Source organism: Lutjanus erythropterus, chromosome 9, assembly GCF_056507025.1.
Source record: "Lutjanus erythropterus isolate fLutEry1 chromosome 9, fLutEry1.hap2, whole genome shotgun sequence".
NCBI lineage: Eukaryota > Metazoa > Chordata > Actinopteri > Lutjaniformes > Lutjanidae > Lutjanus > Lutjanus erythropterus.
Window position 1 is genome coordinate 38,381,403 of NC_139325.1, and position 17,156 is coordinate 38,398,558.

At 39.2% G+C, this 17,156-nt stretch overlaps 1 protein-coding gene across 1 annotated transcript in view; it reads left to right on the top strand.

Moving 5' to 3' along the window:
- The window catches only part of dpy19l1l (dpy-19-like 1, like (H. sapiens)), a 31,323-nt gene extending 15,835 nt beyond the window's left edge, over positions 1-15,488 (top strand). The window contains exons 10-22 of the mRNA XM_084727540.1: positions 2,364-2,441; positions 4,695-4,781; positions 5,054-5,113; positions 5,482-5,562; positions 6,032-6,133; positions 6,606-6,677; positions 7,633-7,700; positions 7,898-7,922; positions 11,844-11,963; positions 12,117-12,291; positions 13,253-13,352; positions 13,973-14,098; positions 14,248-15,488. Of these exons, the coding sequence (XP_084583666.1) occupies positions 2,364-2,441; positions 4,695-4,781; positions 5,054-5,113; positions 5,482-5,562; positions 6,032-6,133; positions 6,606-6,677; positions 7,633-7,700; positions 7,898-7,922; positions 11,844-11,963; positions 12,117-12,291; positions 13,253-13,352; positions 13,973-14,098; positions 14,248-14,419 (1,266 nt within the window). The 3' untranslated portion in view covers positions 14,420-15,488. The remainder of the gene's footprint in view (positions 1-2,363; positions 2,442-4,694; positions 4,782-5,053; positions 5,114-5,481; positions 5,563-6,031; positions 6,134-6,605; positions 6,678-7,632; positions 7,701-7,897; positions 7,923-11,843; positions 11,964-12,116; positions 12,292-13,252; positions 13,353-13,972; positions 14,099-14,247) is intronic.
- The last annotated feature ends 1,668 nt before the right edge of the window (positions 15,489-17,156 follow it).

The window sequence follows — 17,156 nt, forward strand, 5'->3', positions numbered from 1 at the left end:
ATGGAATAACAGTTACATCAAAAGCCTTGATAAAGTTTATTTTGCAGTTCCATTTCAAAATGTAATTATTAATTCATCATTTAGACACAGAAAAAGGAACTAGAATGATTAGTTTGGAAATGTGTAATGCATCATGTAAATACAAATGTTATTAATCAAGTTAAACTGTAGTGTTTTAATGATTTCTTTAATTTGTGCCTCTTATTAGATAGAAATAGTGGAAAGATAACAGAAAATGATGAGGATGAGGGATGGGAATCAAGAACGGGTTCCAGTTGACAACATGTTCCAAAATATTAAATCCATCAGAATCATAAGCCTCTGAGCTTATCAGTTCCTTTTATCGATGCCTTGTGTGTTTTTCTGACAGTTGTGCTTCGCAAAACAATGACTTCAGATTCACACAACTGAGAAAAGTTGCAACAAGAATTCATGAAGGAGACGAAGAAATTCAACTGGCTTTAACACAAAAAGGCACTGAGACAAGATACAGAGGAAATACATAAAGCTCTAGTTTTTACTTTTAATTGTCAAATGTTAAGTTATTTTTTTAGCATATTTTGCTGATCTATGTTCGACGCAGCTTCCTTTTTGACACTTTCCATGTGAATGTCTAGTCAGTGTTGATGGTAAATGTAGTCAACTGAAGCCATAAATTCTTCAGACCAAGAAGAGTGAGTTTTCCTCCTCACAGAGCCGTGCAGTAGTACCTACACGTACCAGGATGCATTGTGGGCAAACATGTGACTTTCTCATCCATGGATGAGAACAACAGCATCCAGACACTTTAGATGAAAACGACCATTCTAATTTGACTGGCGGTCTTCACCAGTTCAAACGTATTCTCAGAGCATTTATTTCAGACATCTGTCACTTTTGATATCATTAAGACATTTCTTTTACTGTTAAACTATTTACTTAGTAACATCATTAACTAACCTGTGATAAATTGTTTAACGCAGACACTCATACTGACTGACCACTTATCGTCCATCGTTTCCACCCAAAGGGGGTTGTGGTCATTTTCTAATACAGGAAAGTGACATATGGCTGCTCTCGTCCGTGCTGCGGTGTTATCACCATCCTAGCCTATAGCTATTACTTTCATAGTGTTAGGTGACACAAATACTCATCCAGCACGCTGCCTGGCTGCTCAGAGTCAGCCGAGCTGAAACAGCCTGCAGCAGAAAAACTCAGTTTTCTCTGTCAAAATTGCACACGCCGAGGGATTTATTGCTTCAATCGACTACATTTACCGTCAACAGTAACTGGACATCTGCATCAAAGTGCTGAATTTTCACTTAAGTGAAGTAGTCCATCTGTATCTATGTCTATCTGCAGATGTGGATGTTGAAAGCCCACAGAGGCTCAAATTTCACTAAAGTGCAGGATGATAAGAAACAGGAGTGAATCATATTTGGCAATGACAACCTCAACCTTCAGTTCCTGTTGTGGAGTGCAAACGTGGACTTTCAAACTTGAAAAAGAAATGCAGTTGTTTGTATGTTATTGTAGCGCTGAGTCCTGAGACCCCACGTCTGCAAATGAGGACATTACATGATACTGTGTTCTGCTGAAATTAGACCTGATGTCCTCATTAGTGGACACTCTTTTGTGCTATCCAGGGGTAGCCAAAACACAGTACACTTATCAGTGCAACAACAAGATGGCTCCAAAGATAAAAGGGGAAAAGGTACAAAACACAATCAAATTTTATGACTGAAACTTGGTTATTTATACAAAGTAACATTTGTATTTTAATGTGGAATATGTATTTGACAAATTCTAGCAATAGTAAGAAGATAGGACGCTGCTAATTAGGAGATACTCGTGAGGACGTTTGGACTTTATAACATTAACTGTTCATGTGAGAGTAAAAGGTAAAAGAAAGGAAACAAAAGATTTGGAAAGAAGCCAACAGCTTACAAGCGTGTAAATAGTTCTTGCATGTGGTGCAAATTAGTTTCCATTTATATTATTTCTCAGAGCATTTCTCTGTCAACAGCAGGAATATTGATGATAATAGATTTGGCGTGGGGAGCGAGGAAGATACAAAACAGACTAAATCAAAAAGCTTTTAGATGTTTAGCATTGTTTACAGTTTTGTTTTTGCAAAGCCTGTGTTCAATCATTGAAATAACCAGGTTTATACATTATTATGTTACAGTAGAATAACCTCATCGACCCTATATGAGGACATCATTCTTTTCAAAAACTACTTCCTGTTCAAAGACAGTGCTTAGGTTTTGTGCTACTCAGGTCCTACTAATCTCAAATAGCTACAAGGAATTAATAATGCATACAAAATCAAAGCTTGGGTTTTAGGAGGTTAAGTTTGCCAGTTTTCTATGCTCTTTTTCCAGGTGGCTTCTCTGTTTGCGTCTTACATCCTGGGTTACCTCGGTGCCGCTAAGATGCAGTCCATCCTGGTCACTCACATGGTACAGTAGATTTCCAGAATCCTAACTTTACATATTTATTTGTCTCTGGTGCATCATGTGGTCGCATTGCTCAGTTCTTGGCTGTATCAAAAATGTACGTGAGTTTTCAGTGTGTGTGTGTGTGTGTGTGTGGATGATATGTTGTTCCCAGTGTAAGTGAAAGTCTTCCCAGCTTCTTCTGTCCTCTGAGCTGTAATGTGCTCTGCCTCGGTTCTCCTTATCTCGCTCAGCTCCTCGGCCGGAAGAATTTCATGAGCCACGAGGACAACACCAGCAGAGACAGGGATGACTTTTTTTTTTTTTTTTAGCATTAACGAGTGCCTTTTTGACATGAAAGAGGGAGGATATGTGAAGTTGTTTCACCCTGCCAAGGACAAAAGTATATCTGTGTTGATGTGAGAGTGTGTAAAGATGTTCGCACGTGTGTGTGTGTGTGTGTTATTTTGGCCGTTCGTCCCTCTGCTCCACATTCTTTCCCCCTAATCCCCTCAGCATGCCAGGCTGTTAGCCAGGGACTGTGTGCTCCATAGATAAGGAGGAGGCACTTTGTGGTGAGATTGTGGAGATTTGTGTCAGAGGAAGGCATATGGCTCTGCATAATTTAGAGAGCTTGGCAATGATGACTTTGGCTTTGTGTGAGAAAAGAAATCCAGACACACAACCGGGCATGTGTGTCCTCTGTGACCTACAGCACTGTTCATGAGCCTGAGCAGTGTCACTTGTTACAGGACAGACAAACATGTAGGACTGCAGCTAACAAATATTTGAATTATTAATCCATCATCAGTTATTTCTGTTAGCGCCTGACCGTTATGGGATTTTTGTCACCAATACTGATCCTGATTTTAGAGGGAAATATTCACTGATTACTAATATGGACCATAACCCTAAAAAGACGTTTTCTATGTGAATTGTGCACCAATTTTGGACCAGTATGTTTATGCAAAGATACTCAGAAGGCTCTTTTCTTGATCAAATGACTTTGTATGTTAAATAATTCAACATATAGATATGCCAAGCAACTGTAGAAAGGGACACAGAAAATGAAGAATAAAATAAATAGCTAAATTAACATGAAAAAATAAGAACTGTAATCTGTGGCATGGAACAAATTATTTTTTGATTCCGTTTTAGTCAAGAAAGTCTCAGCTTGTGGTTTAGCTTAGTTTAGTATGAAAATGCTTAGCTCATTCTTAGCAAGCGAAAACACAACAATTCTTATTCTCAGCTCTGAAACAATTTTGATAATCGATTAATTGTTAAAGTAATTTTTCATTTAAAGAAAGACAGAAAATGCCATTTTCATCCTTTCATATATGGTGGTTTCCCTTTTTTCTTCTCTTATTATCATATTAAACAGAATATGTTTGGATTTTGGACTGACAAAACAAGACATTTTAATACATCACGCCCTAGATTGAATTTAACAATTAGCTTTAGTCTTTGTTGTCATTTAATAACCGCTAATAAAACAGTTTGTGCTGCAGCAGGTAAAATTGATTTTGAGCAAGTGCATTTCTGACCCACTTCCCAGACTGGGCGAGTGATAAACATTAATGTTGAACCCTGCATATGAAAATCATATTTAATTTCTTCCATATTCTGCCAATAAATCCCCATAAATTTTACACACTGGACGTTTAACTTAAGTGTCCAGATCCTTCTGCTCGCTTGCTTACTGTTTTTATGCACAAGATTTCTATTTTTTCAAATTGAAGGAGCTTTCCCCTCCTGGTAATTGCTGTGTTGGTTAGAAGTGCTTCTGGTTTAGAATCACTGGCCTGCTGTCTACATAATGCAGAGTGGTGCATTATTTCACTCTTCACTGTGGGATTAAGCATCAAGAGTTCACTGAATAGGATTATATTGTGCTAGCGGCTGTCTATTCAAAGTTTATTGCATTAGTTTAAATCTCTTGAGTGTTTTCAACAACACTGTCACACAGAAGGACTTATTACTGACTTTTAAACAATCTATCCCAGACCACCCTCCTGCTGCAGAGACGCAGAGATGTTGTTTTTTTGCAGACAGCAGTGAGTACGGAGCTGAGTGTTTTTATGAGACCACTGGAAAGCCACAGAAAGCGGGCTGTGCCTCTGAACTCTCTGCCAAGCTTGCATGTTTTGGCATTATTTCTAATTATGCTGACAGATCATGCACATCAAGTGGCTGAAAAACACCAGTTACTAGTACTGCACAGTCCAACGGCCGTATGAATATATGTGATGAATGATCCCTCCTCTCACCCTGCAGATCACGCTTGGCGTCTGCTTTATCCTGATGTTTGGCAACTCCATGCTGCTCACGTCCTTCTACGCCTCCTCACTCGTCTCCATCTGGGTGAGTTGGACCTTGGAGACTGATATATTCTGTACAATCATTGACTGCTGAGATTTATTGGGTCAGTCAAGATAAGCTCAGTTTGATCAATGTTTCCAGCTGGTCTGAAACAACAAAGAAATTTGTCGTGGTAAATGGTATTGAAAAGGGAAATGGACTAAAGAGGTTTTCAATGTGAGATGATGTATATGTTTGTGTTTTACCATTTTTCTGTGGCTGTGAATTTTTCTTGTTTAGTTTTTAATTTTGTTATTGTTTTGCCCTGTTTTCAGGCAATCATTGCATTGAGGGATCGATTTGCTCAACTCTTCAAACCTGGCATCGTCACATGGGTACGCAGAATTTACTTCTTGTGTTTAGAGGATGCACATGATTTTGCCACTTTATCACAGCAAAAATAACCAAATGTGGCTAAGAAAACAGTCATTTCATATTAAATGTTTAAATTCAATACTGGTTTGGTTACTGGTTTTTCCAGTAACCATCTCTCACTTTGATAAACAACGAAGCTGAAAGAAATATAATGGAACTGGCTGAAGTTTTTTGGTCAGTTTGTCCAGTTAACAGCGTAGCCTGCACAGTATGGTCCCAATGCCACAGCATGTGGTGGCTTTGATTACAGGTTCCTGTCTGAGCTATGTGTGTGCGCATGTGTGTACTTGTCAGCCTGTCAGTGTGTCATCTCTTTTTTTCTCCTCAGGTCATGCAGGGTTTGGGTTGGATTGGCTCCACAGTTCTGCTCAAATTCATGCTGTCCACAATCCTCTGCGCCTCAGATGATGTAAGATGCTCTACTTTCACTTTGATATGATAATATGATAAGTGATGATATTTTTTTAATTAAAGGCTGACATACCTGGAGCACAGATGCAACATGCCACACAGACTGAGTTTCGCAGGGTTTTTTTACCCACTACACAGACCCTTTCTTTGTAGCATGCATTTCATGAGTTTTCTTAGGAGATTGTTCCATATAGATGATCAGCTTCACTGTGTGCATATTGAGTTTTGCCAAGTGATAATGCAGCGAGTTTGCAGGGTTCATCGAAGCCCCTGTACAAAATGTTTCATTTAGTTGTGGTTATCAAATAACAAAGACTAAAGCTGATGGTCATGTTCAACATAAGTCTGCAACATCTAAACAATGTCAGAAAATAGTGAAGTTTAGGATGATGTCTTTTAAGTGTCCTTTTTGGTCAGAGCACAGAGGACATTTTAAATGCAAGATGTATGTTTTTTGTATTTTCCAGGCTCACATCAGTGGACTGATCAAGTCTAAGTTCACAAGTTACAAGGACTTCCACACCCTGATGTATACGTGTGCTGCCGAATTTGACTTCATCGAGTTTGAGGTAAGGTTTGTTTTGACCAGAGTCTGCCCCCCCCATTAGAGTTGACATTTATTATTGCTTTCAGTTTGTGCGCTGAGTCATTCGCTGATAAAATGCAATTTTCAGGTGGTTTTGTGTGAAAAATCTTACCAAAAAATGTGCTTTCAAAATGTCTCTCAGTCTCCTGTGAAGACATCAGAAAAAGAAGAATGCCTGCTGTTTTGTATCAAAGAGGCTGGTATTTTCTCACAGCAGGTCTCAATGTAGAGGGAACCAGATCTGAATTTCACAGGAAATAGAAACCTGACAGCAGAACCTGGCAGCTCATTCTGAGCTGAGTTCTGTGTTAGACAGCACCCTGCTTTTGTGTTTGCTTGTTGTGAATGTGCATACAGGTGCTTAGAGTAGAGAGGTCATTATTACATGTGTGTAGCTCTGTTCCTTTTTCTTTTCTTACTCTACCTCGCTCTGTATCTCTGTCTGTCTCCCTCAGACTCCTGTACGTTACCTTAAAACATTGCTGCTGCCCATTAACATGCTGGTGGTTGCTCTCATCGCTTGGAAGGTAAATATTCTGTACCACAGACATTGACAAACTCTTTGGTTTGGTTTCAAAGCAGGCCTTATTGTTGAGCCCTGTCAAAGTCCACTTCCATGCTTTTTTGAGAACTTTCAACCACATCTCACGGTCTTCAGTTGTACGACACTGATCCATCACCACAAGCTGCAAAGAACAATTGAAAATGACAGAAACATCTAACACAATTAACTTCAGTAATTAATCTACATGCAAATACTTACAAAAAGACACATCTTCATGTTAATATAATGCAATGAAAACCAGGTAAAAGGAACACAATATAACAATAATATATATGAATAACACCCCTGTTCTCCTTTCTCAAAATCGTTGGGAAATGAAGAGTCTCCTGTGTCGTCTGTAGTATTAGAAATTCTGCAGTGAAAGAAAAAGAGTGTCCGGCCTCCAGAACGAAGCCTCCCATCTGACCTTTCACAACAATACAGCAGGCAGTCAAACATGAGGTTCAAATCACTTTAGAGCCTTGAGACACTGGTTCACTGCAGCAGGAGGACAAAACTGGGAGTCTGTCTGTCACATGTAGGTCTCTACCCCTGAGGACAACTGCTTGAAATCAGAGATTTTTTTTAAATTCAGGTCAGACTCTTTCAGTGTGCAGTTGTCTTATTTGCGCTGCATGTGAAGCATAGTTGACGTTTACATATGTATATTTAAGCTTTGAGAATGGAAGAACAGGGATTTATTCCTGAAACGTGAAATATTTCGGTGGGGGGAAACATCAGGGAAAATAACTATTTAAGGAACTGCTCTTTATGTACTCTAATCTCATTATGCCTTGCCCACGCTAAGCTAAGAATACATGAGTCAATTTGACAAAGCATGGTGTGCAGTACAAGCTGGGCGAGCTGTTGAGGAGATCTGCAGATACGCTGCATGGTTTGTTGGAAACGTGACATGTGACAGACCTTGTCCTTTTCAGACTTTCCAGGATATAGTCAGGTTCCTGAGGGACGGAGGGAAGACTGAAGATGTTGATGAAGCTGCAGGGTGAGCGTCCAGATGCCTCCTCGCCGGGCTTGTCACTGATTTTATTATATTTACATGTTAATTTTATCAATACAACAGTAGTAGTATGTGCATGTTTTGAAAAAACAGCATCTTGTTTGTTTCTATAATTCATGCAGTTGCACCTTTTGTCCCAAGTGGACTGCTGAATTTATACATTTGTCTTTTCTGTGTTGCAGGTCTGAAGTAGTTGGAAAAGGAGAGGTGAGAAAAATTAATTTTCATGTCCTCCTTTAGGGCACACTGGGGTCTTAAAAGTATTTTTAAAAACATTAAATTTGATATTCTAAAAGTAAGCCCTTAGAAGTGTTAAATTTGTGATTATAAAACATTTTTTTCTTGTCCTTTTGTAGAATTAAATACATAGCCTTATAAATAACTCTCAGATATACAAAATGTTGCTGTGCCTTGGGAGTTAAGGCAGTACAGATATTCTTTACATCAGCATTGCTTTACACTCTCGACCGGAGCGTGCACGAGCTCCGGCGAAATCAGAGGAAAGAGAACAAAACGTCCCACAAGTTGCTACATTCAGACCTGGCATTAACATGCGTCTTGAGTGATCCGATCACAAGTGGACAGCACTGAGTAGGTAAGGTGTGAAAACACCCAGAGATCTGTCCACTCAGACCTCATTCAGTTGTGGTCTTGGCTGCATGGGACCACATTCTTACAGCAGTGTGGATGCTAATGTGTCCCTGGCCATGTTAAAGGGCCGCCTACTCCCTAAAAAAAATCACACTATTTTGAGAGTTGCTGAGTGAGAAGAAAGTTTATAAACTTCGTGAAACGCTGTCTACAACAAATTCTTAATTATTTGGGCCTCTTTGTAAAATTTGGCAAATGTTATAAGCTAAATTAATTAATTTCTTTCTTTGTGGAAAAAAGATTGTGTCCATTTGTCTCAGTGTGTGAGATGCTGGTCAAGAACTAAGTGAATTAGCTGTGGTGAATTCTTAATTATTCAAGCCTTTTTGTAAATTTAGCATTAAATGCAAAAGTTGTTTCTTTGTTGGAAGAAAACACTGTGTTTCTGTGAAGAGCAGGCAGGGTCCTGCTCTTTGGTGCGCCGGGACACACACTTTTACTTTGTCTGAGTCTGAACACCTTTCTTTGTCATCTGTGATGTGAAAACATCAGATTTCCACAGAGTCAGATGAGGTAAACCAGTGCGTCATCTGGCACATAGTTCTGTTATAAAATCTCAGCGCACCACAGAGCCTCTCCTTCTGGGCTGCTGACAGCGTAGGTAAAATAAGAAGCTCATTGTGGGCTGATAGAGAAGTTTACTGTGGTGCGGAACTAAAAAAAAAAAAGAGGAACAAATTGTCAAATCTTCTTACTGAGGATTCAAATGGACAGTACTCAACTGACAGAATAGCCCCAGTGTTTGTTTACATGTAGGGCAGGGAAGTGTGGTCGGATCCCGAGTGGATGAATGGAAATGCACGTATTTAGATCTGTCCACTTGAGATCAGATCACAGAGGACACAGGTTGATACCGGGTCTGAACAGACTCTTACAAGCTAACTTTAGCTTGTCACCTCAGGATGGGCATTATGGATGGGAATTATTTTAACAACAGGTGGCAGCAGAATCCAGAATACAATTTGGTTAAGCCTATTACAGGTAATATGAATATGAGTAGTATAATATAATGTTTTTCAAGTATAATAATAGTTATTTTAAAGGACTTACAATCCAAACTGATTTTCCTTAATATCCCTCATACTTTTGTCAGTATGGTCAGGAAGTTGGTGTTATTCTAAGTGGTATTAAAAGCTCTTAAAAGTCTTAAATTTAACTTGGAGAACCCTGGGCGTTCCCTGTTTATGTTATTGTGAAATGCATGAACCAGTAATATGATGATAACGCCTCAGTTTCAGCTCTCAGGCTTTTTTTTTTTTTTTTTTTTTTTAACACACCATCGTTCCATTTTTCTAAAGCTGTTTTATTTGATTAGATTCCTCCAGCGCAGTAACGTCTGCAGCTCAGTTACCAGCCGCGTCCCTAACCGATTCTCATCCCTTTTCTCATTACTAAGAAATGAAAGGGAGCGTCCCTTCTGCTCTGAAATCACACTGTGCTGCCTTTTGTTAGCTCTCTCCCAGCTGCTTCATGTCATTTTCTCTAATGTCCTTCCCAGGGCAGGAAAAAAGGTTGAGATGTTCATCCACCAGCCAGTGTGGGGAAGTTTCCAGAGTTTCCAAGATAATTGCTTTAATGTTTCCGTACAGCTCATTGAATAACACTGCAAAGACCCAAGGGTGTCCTCAGTCCTCGCAGGGAAAGTCGTGTTAAAAAATAACACTGAAGATGAAAGTGTTGTGCAGAAGTCATTATACAGTCTGTCCAGCAAATGTAGCTTTTCTTAAGAATTCAGATCAGTTTGAATCAGAGGGGAGCTGCCTAGAAAGTGATCATAGTTTCATTGACTGTATGTCTGCAATTTATGATCTCATTAGAACACAAAATTAATTTGAATTAACTCAAACAGTCCACGTAACATAATCCTAACCTACTTTGCAGAATTAACGTTCCATTCATTCGTAATTCCTCCACCATTTGAATTCACTGACAAGCTAATGTTACTGTGAGGTGGTTTCATTTTTACACCAGCAAGCAGCCGTACCTTAATCCATGATTTTTCCATCTGTGATGTCGAATCCAAGAGGCTTCCTCACATTACATCTCGGTTATCTTGATGTCACAATTATCTGTGTAGCTCAGCTCACTGGTTTTCTCAATTTGGTGTCAAGATAACAAGCAGGAATTTAGGAATTTATACACATCATTACAGATTGAATTTTTAGTTTTTTTACATGTTCGACCAGTAGAATTTTAAACATATGATAGCTCTTTTATCTACTGACTGAGTCATTCTCATAGATGAATAAATGTATGTGTTCAAATTGCTTGTTTCAACAGATCAACACTCCCAAAGATATTTAATTTATAAGGATATAAAATAAGAAAATCAGCTTATTTTAATGTTACCCTGTGGAGTTTTTCGAATTTTTACAAGTGGGTTCCCCTTTTCCTTGTATATCACATACTGTATGCACACAAGCATGTAGTGATGTGATAGACTCATCTGTCTAAGGTTTCACACTGTAACACTAATCAAGACCTGGCAGCAGTAATGCACCAAGGAACATAGCAGTGCACCAACAACGGCAATGAAAAAGACTCACTAAAAGCAAGCAAACACAGGTGAAAACTGTAGACATTAAATATGTAGAGGTTGCGTTAATATTTCCGACTTGTTGCTGTGTGAAACACTTTTGGTCGTGTCTAGATGGGAACCCTTGATTTGCAAAACCCTTGCAAGATTTGTACCCGTTGTTTCTGTTTAAAAAAAAACAAAAACAAAGCCTGACTCACTCTCTGTCTCTCACAAACACATGACAGCAGACCTGTCTGTGAAGAGCATGATCTTACACTTTACAGAGGTGCACAGCTCCAAAAATGGAAAATAATTTTATGGTGGATAATATTTTTAATGTGGTGGGCCACCATAAGTATAACACTGTTCACACAGTCACACAGAGAGCATGCAGATCGAATTTATAATCTTTACATGCTTTTAGGTAATTATGCTATCAGTAACAAGTCACAAATATGACATCTAGTGGTCAACCAATGACGTACTCGATCACCATGGAGTCTGACTGATTATTTTTTCCGTTATTAATAAATTGTAATTTCAACACAATTGTTAGACCTCAGTATTTGGAGTTTTCTTGATAAATAAGTTATGATTATGACAATTGTAATATTCTGTCAGTCGACTAATCAACAAATTATTTCAGCAGCACCTGGCAGTAACTGTGTCACTTAACTTTTATTCTCTTAATTTAATCTCAGATATACTTTGTATTCAGTAATCAGTATCGCAGCAATGCAAAAAACAGCAGTATGAATCCACATAAAGTGGTCTGAAACTCTTCAGAATTGTGATTGAGACTAGTTTTTGGTTTGATGTTTATGTTTCTGTGTTTAATGACGTGGGCTGATGAAGAGCTTGGTCTCAGTTACTGGAGGATTATCGTGTTTGATTTATTTCCTCTGCACCCTCCTGTCAGTTTTGATCATGAGACCGTGTGTGAACTTGTCACTCTGCAGCTGGTGTACCACAGTCTGCAGCTGGTGGCGTTTGCTGTCCTGGCCATCCTCATCATGCGTCTGAAGCTCTTCCTGACGCCCCACATGTGCATCATGGCCTCGCTCATCTGCTCCAAACAGGTCCGCCTCCTCGCACAAGTAAAGAGTGTGAATAAAAACAACAGAATATCTCAAGCTTCATTTCCACTTGAATTATATGTATATTGAACAGTGCCGAGGAGATGTTTGAGCACACGTTCTGTCCCTCAGTAACGCTCTGTCTCTCCCTGTCAGTTGTTTGGCTGGATTGGGGAGAAGTTAAAACACCAGATTGTGGTGTTTGCGGTCATGGCCATCATGGCCGTACAGGGAGTGGCCAACCTGCAGGCCCAGTGGGCGATCATCGGAGAGTTCAGTAACCTGCCGCAGGAGGAGCTGCTGGACTGGATCCAGGACAACACCAGGCCTGGTGAGTGGAGTCACCTGCTGCCATGAAAATTATAATCCTGATTATTATGGTCAATATTGTCCCAGAATGCATTACAAGTTCATGCTGAAGTAGAACAATAGACATCACCAAGAGAGCCTCTGGTTCCAATTTATATGCAGTTATAGTTGTGTGTGCTGTACAAAATCTACTCAGGCAGATCCACTGAATATCTGAAATACCTTCACGATTACAGCAGGTGGAAAATAATTAATATTTCCTTGCAAAGGTCAAGGAGGTAAAGGTCAGTGTGCGACAGGTGACATTTTGGTTGTTTCTGTAGACGGTAAGCACTGTTTGGACGAATTTGAAGGTTAAACGCGGTCTGAACATCTAAGATTAAACATCACTGAATAAATTTGAAATGATAATATTGAATACACACTCAGTTTTCAGTTAATTACATACACAAGGGCTGCACAGTTAATTTAAATATTATTGAAATCGCAATATGGTATAGTAATTAAAAACAGCATTATAATGAAGTACTGTAGTGCTGCAGAGATGCCTTGCTGACAAATCTTGGTCTCTAGATGTAAGAAAACATGTTTATTTTGTACAGATCCTAATAAATGTCATTCCATGTCATTTATTTATTTTATGGGTTAAGTGTTAGGGTTCAACTGCAGTCCTTTGACAAGCTGTTTTGACCCCATATCATTTAACATATCATGCAGCCTCAGTGTACACCTATCTCAAACTACTGCAGTCTAATAAAACAGCCCTGAGCTAAATACTAAGTTCACAAACTTTAAAATGTTCAGTTTTTTGTCTTGTAGCGAGGTGTTGATTCAGCTGTATGTATTTTGTGGTGGTTTTGAATAGTAATGTGTTATAATGATGAATGTTTCTATCATGTCTGTGTCTTCTGTCTTAAAATAAATATGCATCTTACTGCTGCAAATAGAGAACTACATTCTGTACTTATTCTTGACTGATGCAGACTCCGTGTTTGCTGGCGCGATGCCCACAATGGCCAGCGTGAAGCTTTCCACGGGTCGGCCCATCGTCAACCACCCCCACTACGAGGACGCTGGTCTGAGGTCAGTGGAAGTCGCACCAGCATGGCCGCACCTTTGTTCAGATCAGAGCTGCACGAAGAATGAATTTCCAAGAAAGAAATCTACATGTTATTTTATAACTTCATTTAAAATTTACTCTGTCTCTCAGACATAAATGAGACCATTTTCTCATACGCCTTGAATTTGTCTCCTCCTCCTATTCTTTGTCTCATCTCAACCTGAGAATAATCTGAGCCCCACTGAAGATCTTTGAGACATTTATGAGCTCAGCAAAAGATCTGCTGTTTTTCTTTTGTTTTCTTCCTTTTCCTCTTAAACAGGAGCTTTAGGAGAAACAGATACGTAAGAATCTCATTTATTTCTCATAAGACAAAGAACAGGTGATTGTGAGAAACAAAATTTTTCTCTGGGGAATCCTCCTCTTTTCATGACTGATTTTAAGAGCCAGCAAAGAGTGGATGTCATCCAAATATTTACAGGTTCAAAGTTCTGCAGTGTTCAAGCACTTGTTTGCTTTAAGTTAATTAATCCAGCTGGTTTTGTGTTTGATTCAGTCTTCGTTCTTGTAATTTAACTGCATAAAACGTGACAGAAGTCCACCTTATGTATTGTGTTGTGTGTTTTATTGTGTTTCCTCACAGAGAAAGAACAAAGCTGGTCTACTCCATGTACAGCCGCATGTCTGGAGAAACGGTCAAGAGGAACCTGATGAAGCTGGGAGTGGATTACTTCGTCCTGGAGGATTCTTGGTGCACCAGGCGAACCAGGTACCTCAACACCACGGGCACCCTCTCACAGAAGGAGCCACATTGTTACCCACAGTCTGATTTTGGTTATTTAGCTGAAGCTTTTGTCCAGAGAGAATTAGAAAGAGCAGTGTAGTGAAGTTCTATTTCTGTTTTTTTTTTCTTCCCAGGCCTGGGTGCAGCATGCCAGAGATCTGGGACATTGAGGATCCCCAAAATGTTGGTAAAGTCCCCCTCTGCACCCACATGTCCAGGAACTCACGACCCCACTTCACCACAGTCTTTTCTAATGACATTTACAAAGTTCTCAAGGTCCCCAAAGCTACCAAAGATCTCAGATAACATCGTGGAACGAGACTGGTTCAACACCTGACTTGTTGTTTTTTCCACCACTTCTGTTTTTTTTTTCTTAACGTGTTTTGGTCGGTCACTGCCGTTGCTGCTTTTTACTTCCTCAAACCCTCAAAAAGTTCTACTTCTCTGCAGTGCTCTGGTTCTGTGAACGCTGGAATAAAAATAGGTCGGACGTTTGCTGTGAGTTTGTCCTCTCATGGTGCCCTCACAGAGTTTGTGACTTAAAGAAACTCCCTGTTCCCTGCCGTCTGTCAGTCACCCCTACTGCTGCAACTTCATCACCCAGCGACGTTCCCGTTACACGAAAGCCAAAAGGTGTCGTAGCTCTTCATCTAGTTCATTGCATTGGTTCTGTTACATAGAATTTTTATTTTGTCCTCAAAGAGATGCTGTTCATACGTCAGTGTTGTTTTCCACTGTATAGAATTCATTTTCTTTGACTTGCGCTGAAGAAGTAAATTTTGTCTGGCGGGACCAATCGATGATGTCCACATACTGTGAAGCAATACCCTTTGCAAACTTGACAAAAGCGGACTTCTTCTGTTGTTATGCACAGTGTTGATCTCTGAAAAGATTTTTTCAGTAGTACACTATTTTTATAATTTATTTCTGTGAGTATTTTTTATGCAAACTTCAAGGTGTTCAGACATTTTCTTTAGAAGCGAACAGTATTTTAAGAATCACAGGGGAAAAATTCTGTTCTTGTGTTTGGAAGCTTATAAAAGTCTTTTTAAAACATATCATTCAACCTTTGCTTCTAGATGGAATTCATTCAAGATTTTTAACAAAATTTCACGTGGTAGAAGAGCTTTCATTCTTAATTCAGTTATAAAATGGCAGAAAGTTTTTTTTTTATCGCAAAACAAGTAAACAAAACAACTCGACTTCTCCTAACTGTGCCCTGTAACAACATTTTTGTAAATACCCAAACAGCTGTTTTGTAAAATACCACTGTACAGCCTTTAAAAGGTTCTTCTTGTTTCTTGAATCATTGTTTATTGCCAAAGTCAGTTGTCGTTATTAAAGCTGCGTACTCGGGGTACTGTAGCACATGAAATATGTGTTTTTAGTGAGCGAGAACCATCAGTTTGTGAGTTCTGTAACAGCCAATCCAAACTAACTGTAGCAGTGGATTTTATGTAAACGGTAGCAGTCATTGATTCAGTCGTCGGGCCTCGTTAATGATTGCTTGACATTTTAGGAAACTTGCTTTCTCGCAGGGAGATAGATGAGGAGATCGACACCACGCTCTGTCTGTCTGTCTCTGTACTGTAAGTATGAAGCTGCAGCGAGAAGACGAGCCTGGCCTTGTTAGAAAAAGAAAAAAAAAGATCTGAAATAGAAATTCAACAAATGCTTTGGCCTCTGGGAAATCGTAGTGAGCATTTTGCAAAATTTTGTGACATTTTATAGACAAAACCTTTGATTGATCAATCATAAGAATAACTGGCAGATTGATTGATAATGAAAATAATCATTAGTTGCTCCGTAATCTGAAAGAATCTCTTAAAAAAGGACAGTTTAGCTCATCACGTAGCTTGTACTGTCAGTAAGTGTCCTTCACACCCACTGTAGGTTAAATGAGCAGTGGCATCACGGCTGCATGTTTTATTGATGGTTTGACCCGATACAATCAGAATCATCAATCAGTTTAAAACTACTACAAGGAACTTTAATATTTTGTTGATGTTGGAGGCGCCTGTGGAGACAAACATGACTTCTAAAATAAAATTAAGGAAATAAAAACTTCCTGCTTTTTTTAAGTGATTAACTTGGTGCTCACTGTGACTTTTGTTGGGAAAAATGGAAAAAAAACACAGGCTTCTTTCATCTGATTCCACAGAGAATCCGACCTGGTGGCAGACATCAAGAATAATTAAAGAGACAGCCTTCTTGCTGATGGTCTTGTTTGCTTATGTAGGTCATATAGATGATTAAAAACTCCTTGTAGCAGCTTTAAATTGCTGTAAGTTTAACAGATATGCACCGTATTTTAAATGTTTCTTTTCTCATGTGAAACCACTTTCCTTTTCTCTTGAAGTTTGGTGCCGTTTTTCAGAACGAGGGCAGCGGTTGTGTAGCTGTAAAGATTTACACCAGACAGACTCTTTGTTTCACATTATGGCTCCATAACTGAGTCAACATACAGCAGATTTGTCTGTCCAGTGACTGGAACAGAAGGAGTTGAACATTTTTGGGAAATAATGCTTACAGGCTTTCTTGCCCAGAGTTAATTATAACACTGAGTCTCCTCTTGTGTCTGTACAGTAAATATGAAGCTACAGCCAGCAGCTGGTTAGCTTAGCACAAAGGCTGGTTCAAAAATCTGTCTAACAAGACCCCTGATAGTGCAAAAACAACAAATTTTGTCTTTCTGGGATAATATGTGCTGAACTTTTTTTGTGGACTGTGCAGTGCATCTCCACTGGTTTCCTGGCAAACTTCATGCTAATGAAAAGAAACTTTGTATGAATTAAATAAATGAATAACCTGTCAATTAATAAACTTCACAGGTGCTGGAAGGTGGGTTTAATCACCTGTTTCCCCTTGTTTCCTGTCTTTATGTTATGCCAATCTGCCTGCTGTAGCTTCACATTTAACAGACAGAAATGAGAGCGGTATTGATCTTCTCATCTAACTTTTGACAAGAAAGCTGATAAGTGTCTTTCCGTAAATATCAAGAGAGGAGTTGCCATGTTGAAGGAGTGGTAACAGGTGAAACAAA